Source organism: Pristis pectinata, chromosome 1 (genome assembly GCF_009764475.1).
Source record: "Pristis pectinata isolate sPriPec2 chromosome 1, sPriPec2.1.pri, whole genome shotgun sequence".
Lineage (NCBI taxonomy): Eukaryota > Metazoa > Chordata > Chondrichthyes > Rhinopristiformes > Pristidae > Pristis > Pristis pectinata.
The window spans coordinates 95,077,559-95,089,418 of NC_067405.1; the positions used below are offsets into that span (position 1 = coordinate 95,077,559).

Below are 11,860 nucleotides of genomic sequence, written 5' to 3' on the forward strand. Positions count from 1 at the left end.
ACATTAACTTCTTTATGCTCTGAACAAATAGACTTATGGCTGTCAGTACCATCTTGGATGCACCTTCTCCATTTTGAACTGTCACAAGTGGAAGGGCAGCTTTAAGAATGCTCTTGAATTGTTTACTCTCCACCTGGTAATCCATTGCTGTGATGGAGCTCAGAGTGCCTCTTTTGGAAATATGGTGTCAGGTATCTGAATACAAACAATGCACCCCACCCTTTTGAATGCTCTTAACCTGGAAGAGAATGCTGATAGTTCATTTATCCTGTCAATGGATTTGGAGGACTGAGTTGGGCTTATTTCTCCCATGCTTTGAGGTGCATGCTGCAGGTAGTCAATTTCTCTGAAGAGTACAGAAGGGCAGGGATCACTACTATTCGTCAGAAAAGGGTTGAGAGGAACTACTGGAAGATTCTTGCAACGCTATTGACATTGCTTACATTCCTTCAGCCTCCTGCAATCGTTTAACTATTCCCAACCAACCACTAGCAACTAACTTTAAGCAATATACCTAGGTGTGCTTCAGACAACTGCCTCTTAATAGCTGTCAATTCCTGTGGTGGAACAAGATATCCAAATCCCCACAGAACCAGACCTTTCTTAGTGTTTCCTTTTCCAGACAAGCAACTTGGGCAAAAATCTTTCAATGCGAGAGCCATTTATCTACAAAAGCAACATGTTACCCACTCCTTATTGGCACACACCTTCCCCCTCACCCATCTACCCCCTCCTTAACCCTTCCACATTCAGTTCTCTCTGTCCCTATAAATTTTCAATTCCCTTTCTCCCTCCCCCCCACCACTATCCACCCACTCTGACCTTCTCTCTCTTTAGGCATACCTGCCGGTCCCTGCCACTCACTGCCCCCAGCTCCCAGCCATACTGAGCACATCAGCTGGCCCCATTCTCCACAGTACTCCATCCAAACACTTGATCCCTGCTCCTGGCTAAGCTCCATTAAAACTCCTGCCTGAGTTCCTGGCTATGCCCCAGCATCCACAACTGCCATTACAGGCCTAACAAAGAACATGACTGTTCTACTCTAATGCTCCCCTAAAAAAAATAAAAGTAACATGGCCTGTAGCTCCTTGTACTGAAATCCCATCCTCCCTGACTATAGGCATCTCAAAATTTGAGTGCAAAAATTCTGCCACTAGAGCACAGCTTTAGTAACAAAGCTGAAGGGAAAAAATATTACTTTGTGTACTATAATGCAAGTTTGTATCCTTTTTACAAGCCCAGCATTTGAGAATAAATTTCAGTTGAAACTGGCTTGGATTTTTGAGCTTCATACTTTCTACATATTATTGGTCAAAAGTAGCCTACTCGATCCAAGTTTTCTGCAACACAATTTGATAGGGTGAAGTCAATGATCACTTATCCATCTCCATTTCAGATGACTTGCACAACAAAAAACCAATTAGATTTTAAATTGTTAAATGACAAATCCATTAATATAAGGCTCTTGCATGTGTGGATCTAAGTCATGCGCGACACTGATTTTTTTAAAATATATTTTAGCTGATGTAGGAGGCTGCAATCACAGTATCATGCCAGGGCAACCACTCCAAAACGAACATTGTTGGAGAAATTATACTACATTATTTGGTACACTTACATTAAATTACATTTACATTCCCAAATCTAGATTCTCTGCCATAACTTCAAACAGAAAAGAATTCACTCAAATGTTTAAAAAAATGAGACTATAACACATTTAAATTTGTGAACTAAATCAAGAGGTAGACAAATCATTAAGTTATTCTTAGCTACTCCATTCCTAATATAGACTATCATAAGGAAGGTCATTACGGACTTCATTTCTCTTGTAAAAGAATTAAACAAATGTGAGAGATGAGAACTTAGACGATCAGATACCAATGAAATATCCAAGTGGAAAAACTAAATAGTTTCAAATGGACTAGGTTTGCAACTTTTATTTAAAGAAAAACAACATAATGTAATGAAATACAATATTTATCCCAGGAAAAGTGTGGTTCAATACAAATTTAGATGCATCTTTGAAGTCATTAATTGCACATTTTGGTGGAATAAATGGGTATCTTGTGCATACACTTTTTTGTTTGGAAGGACTGCATATGTAAACAATACAATTCAAACATACTTCCAAGAATTGCAGACACTCTGGTCCCAAGCAAACAAATTAAGTTTCATATGTCCTTTGACATGAACTATTTTCTACAACTTTTATTTACTTGGGTAAAAGTCCACTTTTGTTATAACACCCTTAGCTTAATCTGCACTTGCACCAGAAGGTGACCTTGACATTGACCGAGAACGTGAGCGAGATCGAGACCGAGACCGCGGCCGCTCCAATGAGGCGGGAGATTTGGATGGCGAAGGCGAATGAACTTTTTGTTCCCTGGCTGGGGCACGGGATCTACTGCGAGAACGGGATTTACTGCGGCTTCTACTCTTTGATCTACTGTAGGATTTTCGGCTCCTAGAGCGAGAACGACTACGAGACCTGGAATACGTGCGGCTACGTGAACGTGACCTGCTGCGAGACCTGCAAGTGGAAAACAAGAATATTCAATTGCTATTTCCTGCAAGTCACTATATAAAAAAACTATCTTAATGTGTTTCTTTATTTGAAATATCAGCTGAAAGCCAAATGATTCCTTGCAGAGTTGGTTTTCAAAGTAACGTATCATCTCTGTACTATTGGTGCAATGTAGTAACAGCTTCATGATCTTTGTATCCACCCCCACTTCCCAAAAAATACTAATACAACATCAATTGAAGTATGTTATCCTTCAGTAGCATTTTATAATTGAAAATTTTTGCACCAAGGAACTGCTCTAAGTCACTCTGTGAATTCAAATCTAATCAAAGAGGTCATGCTAGTTGTATCTGATATAATAGTTGACAGAAAATTTGTTCAGCACTTGCCTGTGATGTTTAGGTTCCTCAATCAGTCTGATCTTTCTTCCATTTATTTCTGTGCCAGACAGTTTATCAACTGCATTCTTCAAGTCACTGTACGAGGCAAACTCCACCACCCTATGGAAAGAATATTTAATAGTTTGGCAAAATTCTACTCCAAATGCAACAATTTAAGTACACAGAACAAGCAGCTTATGTTAAACTGCTCAAGTCAAGATAAAAATACTATACTATTTGAATGTACTATTCTTAGATGTCAGGCAAACAATATAAATGTTGGTATTTTTCAATGCCAAAGAGTAATCTAAGTTTACTAAAAGACACCAGGTGGTCATCACCAAATGTAACTTTGCTCCAGTCTTTGAGACCTGTTTGGTAAAATGATATTCAACCAAAGACCATCTGTTCAAACATACCAATTAGCAAATCCTTCACACTTAACTACCATGAATGTTGTTAACATGGCAACTAAATTCCTTTCTTTCACTCACCCTTCATTCATTTTGTGCCTGTGTGCATCTGCAAAGGTAACTTCTCCAGCCTGTCTCATGAAATCTTTCAGATCCTATACAAGATCAAATCAAGTAGGTTAGAAAATCACACGTATTACCCCTGTTATCTTCTAACAAAGTCACTACATATGAAACCAAAGCTAATTCATCAAAATTTATTACCTTCCCGCACAATTCCCTAGGCTATTCAACCAGCCAAATGCAAGAAGAACTTGCAGAGGTATCATCACGATTGACGACCCGATAGTGCTCTTCAGCACCTGCTCCACGTGAGCCCTCTCGGACATCACCCATCCTAAAGGTGGACTTTGGCGGCGCCATGGGAACAGGAATTGCTAAATCTTGTGTTGTTACCAAGGGCTCCTCACTCACTCCAAATCGAGCTTCCAAACAAACCTACTAGCGAATTTCTTTCAATCAAGGACCTCTTATTTTAGAGACAGCTCTCACAACTCGACTTTAGGACAATTCGTTACCAGCATTTTCAGAGGCGCAGGAACGAACCCAAGCACTTAAGCTAGTGCCCACCAATGTTGGTCAGACCAGCATAATACAGATCACCAACTGATTGAAACGTAGGACTGGCAATTCAACTAGGCCCACCAAGAGACCAAGCCAGAGCGATTAGGAAAACGTCACTCGTCACAAGGCCAACGATACGAGAGGCTGGTAAATAAAGGTTTTAATATTTGGTTAAAAGGTTTGCACACAATTCAACACAGAACCAAGCAAAAATGTCACACTATGGTTTTCAAAGACAAATTACTTAAATCACAGTGTCAACTTTAAATATTCTTGAAGCTGCAGTACTTATGAAATTTTTGTAGATGGGCAGTTTAAAAATTAGTTCAATATTGTACATGTTTGAATCAATTTTCCTTGCTGCCATTCCTTCCAGGAGTCAAGAATATAGGTTCAGCTTTGGCCAATTGTCTACACAAATGACCCCTCCATGCCTATAGGTATTTCAAAATGATCATCTATTTCCAAAAAGGAAACCAGCTGCTCTTAATGATACCAAGTTGAAGGATTTCAACCAGGTTGGCATTAGCCAACTATAGTCAGCATTAATAAAGGAAGTAAAAGATAATCTACAATAGAGTTGAACCCTGACACTATTGAACAATCTCTAGCAGGCGCATGCACACGGCCGAAGCAACGTCAAGACTGGCATTGGGTGCAATGATCTCCAAAGCAGAATTTTTTTTAAAACATCCAGACTTATTTGAGAAGAATCACAACTTGGTCAGGGTTGTGGAGCAGGTGCTCACCATGGAATCATATCCAGCATGAGTCATCAGCTTCAGAAAAAATGGAAATTGAAGGACAACGTCTACAATAAAGTCTTGTTTCATTACTACAATAATTGTTTACAAATACTAACATACTAACAATGCATTTAAAAGGCAAATTTGGGAATAATTATATTAAGCAAGCACACCTTGCAAGATTTTACATAAAAGTCAGGCCATGAGATTTTTGTATTTTCCTAAAGATCCAAGATACCACTAGGAAGAAAACAAATAACAGCACCATCTAAAAAAATGCACCCTTTTGTGCCAATCAATTTGCTTGAAACTAATCTCAATTCAATTTTCATTATATACATTAATACTGCTCCATCTCCTCTTTCTTCCTCCTGGCCCCCATAAATGCGCACACACCCATGTAGCTATAAACTTTGTAATAACATTAACTATAATTCCACTCATTCCAAAAGATGAGGCAAATTTCAGTTTCCACCTTTTTGCAGTGCATTCTTTTGTAGATTTTGGCTGCCTATTACATAGGTCTTCACCAGCAATATATAATTTCATACCTATTTGTTTTACTTCATGCTTTCAGCTAGCCATTAAGATGTGTCATATTAATTATTTTTCATCTCAGAACAAAATTTAATTAAAGCAATTGAATTAACTGAATCAAAGTATATCTATGTCCAACATACCTGCCAACTAACCCTTGAGGACAAATTCTCAACTATCAGTCTGTTCTCCGTGCGTACTGGAGGCCCATTCCTGGGAAAAAAAAATTACACTAAATGGAATTCAGAACTGTGCTTAAGATTGTCATGTTTAAATTTTACTGCAATTTTCTTTACAATAGCCAAATTACAAGGTACAGATTTGCTATTTGATGATATTAGTGAAGCAACGTGAAAATTTACTGTTTCTGCATGTGGAAGTACAAACTCACACCAGTGTACAAATCTGTAACTACTGATCATGATCACAGTTAATCCAAGATTTCTCCTCCAAAGACATCAACTACTAGGCTGGATACAATTTCTCCGCCCAGTTACCATATTAATTAAGTGGCTGGTTTTCCACACAAATATGACACACCACAAGCCTGGTCATACTGTCATTCCAACAAGTGTTTCCAAAATCTAAGATTAGGAACCATGCTAAATTTCCCCTGCCCTTAAAATGGAAAAAGGTAAATAATTGTTCGATAGAACAACAACAAACAGGCCATGCAACTCAATCAGCCCATGCTTCACTCAGGCCTCCTCCAATCTTTCTTCATCCCAATTTATCAGCGCAACCTCGACTTTTATCTTCCTCATGTTTGCCCCATAAATGTATTTATTTGCTTCAACACTCTGGTAGTGAGCTCCACATTCTCAATCTTTGGGTAGTTTTTTTTAAACCAATTCCCTACTTGATTTCCTGGTTACTATTTTGTAATGACAACCACTAGTTTTGCTCTTCTCCACTCAAAACCTTTCATACTTATAAAATCAAGGTCATCGTTTGTGTGCCTTTTTTAAGGCCCAGTCTTTCCTAATACATACATCTGCATATTTTTGGTATCATCCTTATAAATCTTCTCTGCACCCTCACCAATGCCTCTATAACTTTTTTTTAAGCATACCAATTGCTGCTCTTCCCAAGATTAGGTGAATCTGGACATCAAATGCTGTCACAATACTCAGCTACTCATTAGATTGTCTTCGTAAAGCAGCAATGCAGTGGTCTAATGGAATTTATGATGTTCCTCTAAAATGGTCTCACCTTGCCTCACTTCGTGGGCGCCGTGGGCTAAAGCGACCTTGATAGCGTCCTCCTCCACGCCCCCCTCTAGGTCGTGCTCTTGCATGTTCAACTGTAACTCTGCAGAAAAATATTCAGTCAAACTCAACCCATTTTAATATTAAAAAGGAAATAATATCCAGAGCAAACAATTATATTTTTTACCTTTCACTACACAGTTCTTTTCCATCCAGTTCATAAACGGCATCATCTGCATCCCTGTGATCTTCAAATTCCTAGTGGCAATATCAGTATTAGTGCTAATATTTTTGCAATGATCGAAGTGCAGCTAAATATACACAAGTTGATTTGTTCTAAAACTTTAAGAATGTTCTTAAAGTGTTAAAGATATACAAATCTGCTGAATTGAAAAGCAATCTTACCACAAATCCAAACCCATTTTTCAAATCAATTTCTTTTATTCGCCCATATCCTTTAAAGAATTTCTCCACATCTCTCTCTCTGGCATGAGGACTCAGTCGACCAATAAACACACGGGAGCTCATTGTATCTGGTGACAGTCCAGAGAAAACAATGTTAGTCACTAGAAGGTAGTTTGAAAATTGACTGCAAGCCAAATCAGATCTGTTGTGACAATGTCAGTGAACCAAACAATATGCTGCTTTATAATCAAAGTGGGGTCGTATCATTTTTAACAGAAAAAGAAATTGCATAGATTACACTTTAATTTCCATGACTGTCGAAAAATCGAGGAGAAACTGAAATTAAAATGATCCAAGTGGCTGATGGGAAACAATCTCTGGTGAGAAAATCCAGTGCAAAGTGATGTAATAAAATAAGAATTTGCATGTTCAAGTAGGTTCACAGATTAGTTAAAATGTGGCCACTCACAAAAAATTGTCATGGCTCGATGGAATGAAAAATAAAACTCAAAGGCACTCAGAGCTAAAGAACCATTGCCATCGATGAAGTGACTAGACAGTTGTGATCAAATGAATGGCACAAAAAGCTTGAGGGTTAGTCCTATTCCAGCCTACCCTGTACTCAAAATGTAGAAAGACAGCAGGTAGTAAACACAATGACATTGAGGATATGTGTTGTTCAAATTCAAAACGCCCCTGGGGCTTTTAAGGAGGAAATAGATAGGTATCTAATTAGTCATGGTATCAAGAGATATGGGGATAAGGCCGGAATTTGGGGCTAGATAGGATTAGTTTTTAAATTTAGCTCAAGGAGCAGATGCAATGGGCCGAATGGCCTACTGCTCCTTTGTCTTGTGATAGTATGGGAGGGGGGCTCGGCCAGTCATGCAGGGGACAATGCTGTAGGGCAATACTGAGGAAACTGGGTCAGGAAGGATTGGAAGAGGACAATGATGCTTTGTACAGCTGATAGGAGTGGTAAATTGAGTTGAAGCAAAAAAAATCAAAGGAGGAATGTGTGAAATTATGGCCAGTAGGCATTAGAAAATGTCAATTACCAACTGAGTACAAAGTTGCTTGGTTCCTAATTAGTAGATGAATCAGAAGGATTTAGCTGATTAGGATGGATGGGTGCACAAGTATGTATGTCAAGTGAGCAACTGGACTAGGAAGAACAGCATACCAGAGCTCCAATATCCTTTCTGTAAAATTCTCGCTGAAAAAAAATTGCATGCAAATGGAATGAGGACCAGGCAGTAATTCACGCATAATTAAGTTACATATGTCAGCATGAGGGACAGTCATTGGGCATGGACTGCTGCACCCACAGGAAGTTCTCAGGTGCCAAACCGTTAATCTTAACAGTCTGAACAGCAAAAATGCTGAAAAGCACTTGACCCAAAGGGACACTGGCACAACCATAGCCTCACAGCTTCAGCAATCCAGGTTCAATCCTCATCTCCAGTGCTATCTGCGTGGTTTTCACACACTCCCTCCCGGTGTTTGTGCTTCCTCACACACCTCAAAGACGTGCGAGTTGGGAGGTTAATTGGCCCCAATGCATTATCCTCAGTGTGGAGGCGAGCGTCGATTCAGCGATCAGAGATGAATGTGGGGAAAAAAAAATTGGACTGGTGCAGGATTACTGTGCTCGATGGTGGGCCGATTGGGTTGGTTTCCATGCTGCATGACTGACTTTTCACTGGGAAACGAGCCAAGTCCAGCAACCTTGGGGGCACCTGGCCAGCCCGAGGCTCCACGACGAGCAGCCGCCTCACTGGTGGGTCCTCAGTGGTAAAGAAGCCGCAATGTGGGATACAGTTAAAACTCTTCCCCCTTCCCCCCCCCAAAAAAAAAACCCACAGGACATCAAAACAGCATCTCTCGTTCCCATATCGATCCCCCCTCCCCTCCCCAGGGTCAGTCAGCGGTGGGGGAAACACCGTTCGACCGCGGCCGCCGAGCACGCAGGTCCCGGGCCCGGAGGCCGAGGCTCCCGCCTGTTTTTTTTACCGACACGATGGAGGGAGGGCTCCACCGATCGGCTTCTCCGTCCGCACCGACGAAACGCCCGACTGCAAAGCCCTTGCCAGTAAGCCCGCCCATCCTCCCTCCGGTAGCAGCCAGACCCCCACCCGCCCCAATCCCATCCTATCCCTCCGGTAGCAGCCAGACCCCCACCCCCGACGTTACCTACTCGGACGCTCCGCTCAACTGACGCAGGCGAAATAAAAACCGATGCACAAAATGGAGCCCGACGCCCGGCGGCGGCCAATCACACGGCGCGCCGCGGCGTCACTCCGCTCTCTGTGTCGCGTCACCGGCAGGCGGAGGTCGGGTGATGGGGGTGGGAGGCGTGGTGTTCTGCGCTGTGGGACTGATCCGCTTGTTCCGTTTCTGGACACCTGCTTCCACCCTGGGTTTACCTGAGGTGGCTGGTAAAGCCAATGTAGCTATTTGCGCAGGAGGGGGCTGGGGGGTTAGTTCGTGGGCTGGTGCACCCCTTTCCCGGGACTTCTCAGCGCCGGCCCCGAGTTCTCCTTCTCCATTTGGTGTGGTTGTGGTCCAGAGGTTCCCAGGAGTCGGTGGGGATGCTACACTTTATCAAGGCAGTTTTGAGCACATCCTTGAGGTCCCCCCCCCCCCCCCTTGTCTGCCTTGTAGTTTCCTCCCATGTCAGAGCTTGGAAATAGAATGTTTATTTTGGGAGCTTGGTTTGGGCATGTGAACGATGTGGCCTTCCCAATGGTGCTGACTCAGTGTAATTCAAGCCTCAATGTGGGGGATGTTGGCCTGAGAGAGGACGCTGATGTTGGTTTGCTTGTCCTTTCTGGGAATTTGGAGGAATTTTGTTCAGTTAATATTGGTTGCATCTTCTTGGTGCCTGCTGTAGGTGAGTGGGTAAGGTGTATGGCCTTGTTCCCAGCCTCAAGATCCAGCCAAATATGGGTGGAGCAGGGGCTAGGAATGTGGGCCCTGTGCCCAACAGGAGCTGGGGGGTTGAAAAAGTGGGTAGGTTTCTGGCTGGAGCCAGGAATATCAGTAGCTGTGTAGCTAGACCTGGGGCCATCCGCATGCTGGAATCAGGAGCAAGGGAATAGAGAGTGGGTGGGAGGTGGTGGTTGAGAAGCTTGAAGGGAGGCATTGGAAATGGTTTATTATGAGATATCTTTATTAGTCGCATGTACGTCGAAACACACAGTGAAATACATCTTTTTGCGTAGTGTTCTGGGGACGGCCCGCAAGTGTCGCCACACTTCTGGCACCAACATAGCATGCCGACAACTTCCTAACCTGTGTGTCTTTGGAATGTGGAAGGAAACCAGAGCACCTGGAGGAAACCCATGCAGACACAGGGAGACTGTACAAACTCCTGACAGACAGTGGCCGGATTTGAACTCGGGTTGCTGAGGCTGTAAAGCATTATGCTAACCGCTACACTACCGTGCCTGCCCTGTACTGAGGTACAGTGGAAAAACTTGTCTTGCATACTGTTCATAGAGATCAATTTATTGCACAGTGCATTGAGGTAGTACAAGGTAAAATAATACAGAATGCAGAATAAAGTGTTACAGCTACAGAGAAAGTGCAGTGCAGGTAGGCAATAAGGTGTAAGGTCTTGATGAGGTGTATTGTGAGATCAAGAGTCCATTTTATCATACTAGGGCACTGTTCAATAGTCTTATAGCAGTGGGATAGAAGCTGACTTTGAACCTGGTGGTATGTGCTTTCAGGTTTTTGTATCTTCTGCCTGATGGGAGAGGGGAGAAGAGAGAATGTCTGGGGTGGGTGGGATCTTTGATTATGCTGGCTGCTTTACTGCGACAGCAAGAATTATAGACAGAGTCCATGGAGGGGAGGCTAGTTTCTGTGATGTGCTGAGCTGTGTTCACAACTCTCTGCGGTTTCTTACGGTCACAAGCAGAGCAGTTGCCATTCCAAGCCAGTGGGCAAGGTTGGATGTGTGTTCTATTGCAAACATAACCCCAACCACTTTTTATCTGTATGGTGTACTGCCTGATACTGGTTTCCTCTCTCACTAGTGTGAGAGGAAATTGAAGAAGAGGCTCAAAAATTGGTGGTGGTCTAAATATTTGTAAGCTCTTTGTATTTGAGTTTTGAGGTGAAAGCAGAGGGGCAGAGGATTCAGTTTAATTGGGTTTTAGTGTGGCAAGAATAAGTTAAAGATTACCATTGTTCTCTATTATGTTCCTTGAATTATAGGCATTTTTGTTTTCAGAGGCATGGTAACTAGCTGTCATTGTTGGGTCAAGTTCTGAGATAAGTGAAAATAGAAACCAGGGAAATAATGGAGATGAATGAATTTAATTACAGTATATCATAGTGATACAGCATGGAAACAGGCCCTTTGATCCACTGGTTTGCACCAACCATCAAGCACTTGCTTGCATTAATCTTACACTAAGTACACTACACTAACCTTATTTTGTTCCCTCCCACATTCCCATCAACTTCCCCAAATTCTGCTACATTACTGCCATTGTGCAGTGGCCAACAAACCTACCAGCCAGTATAATCCCTTTAGGATGTCGGATGAAACCAGAGCAGCTATTGCTGGGTCACTGGAGCTGTGAGGTAGCAGATCTAAGCTGCCTTTGTCAGAGAAGACGTACCAATATAGTTGAGGATTGACAGTAACATAAATGGAGAGCAAGAGAGATGAAATTACAAATTTGTGTCAAATTGTGAGGCTGTTAAGGAAGAACATGCCTTTTCTGCAGATTATCAGGGTAGTAACTGTAGGAGGGTAGAGAAATGTGGATGGAAGTATGTGAGAGTGGTCTGAACAGCATTTGTGACCTTTTGAGTGAGAACATTCAGAGAACAAGACCAGCCGAGAGCATGGATGAGGTTGAGAGAGTAGGAGGGCAGTTACATCAGAGCTGAGAGGATTAGGGGAGTTTGTGTAAAGAACAGTGCATGTGTGTTACCAAAAAATGTATAAGTTCTCCCATACCAGACTATTTCCTCTGCTCCTTCAACCTGAACAGCAAACATG

General features: G+C 42.2%; 1 protein-coding gene across 4 annotated transcripts; it reads right to left on the reverse strand.

The window, feature by feature from the left end:
• Window positions 1-1,925: 1,925 nt before the first annotated feature.
• Window positions 1,926-9,076, reverse strand: LOC127574657 (serine/arginine-rich splicing factor 5-like). 4 transcript variants are annotated; one of them, XM_052023878.1, is made up of 8 exons: window positions 9,034-9,059; window positions 6,841-6,968; window positions 6,623-6,693; window positions 6,440-6,538; window positions 5,371-5,440; window positions 3,402-3,475; window positions 2,917-3,027; window positions 1,926-2,533 (listed from the first exon to the last, which is right to left on the reverse strand). In XM_052023878.1, the coding sequence occupies exons 2-8, from the start codon at window positions 6,961-6,963 to the stop codon at window positions 2,257-2,259; spliced, it is 825 nt and encodes a 274-aa protein (XP_051879838.1). In that variant the 5' UTR covers window positions 6,964-6,968; window positions 9,034-9,059; the 3' UTR covers window positions 1,926-2,256. The 4 variants fall into 4 exon arrangements, 3 of the variants coding, with proteins under 3 accessions (XP_051879838.1, XP_051879848.1, XP_051879855.1); XM_052023888.1 differs by having other exon boundaries at window positions 9,038-9,058; XM_052023895.1 differs by lacking the exon at window positions 9,034-9,059 and adding an exon at window positions 8,854-8,873.
• Between the last annotated feature and the right edge of the window lie 2,784 nt (window positions 9,077-11,860).

What these genes read in the sequence shown, in the direction of transcription:
- LOC127574657 (XM_052023878.1), bottom strand. Translation starts at nt 6,963, where the DNA reads ATGAGCTCCCGTGTGTTTATTGGTCGACTGAGTCCTCATGCCAGAGAG. An exon ending in CGCCCACGAAGTGAGGCAAG is followed by an intron (nt 5,441 to 6,439) that starts GTGAGACCATTT and finishes TTTTTTTCCCAG; the next exon opens with GAATGGGCCTCCAGTACGCA. An exon ending in GAGGAACCTAAACATCACAG is followed by an intron (nt 2,534 to 2,916) that starts GCAAGTGCTGAA and finishes TTCCACTTGCAG; the next exon opens with GTCTCGCAGCAGGTCACGTT.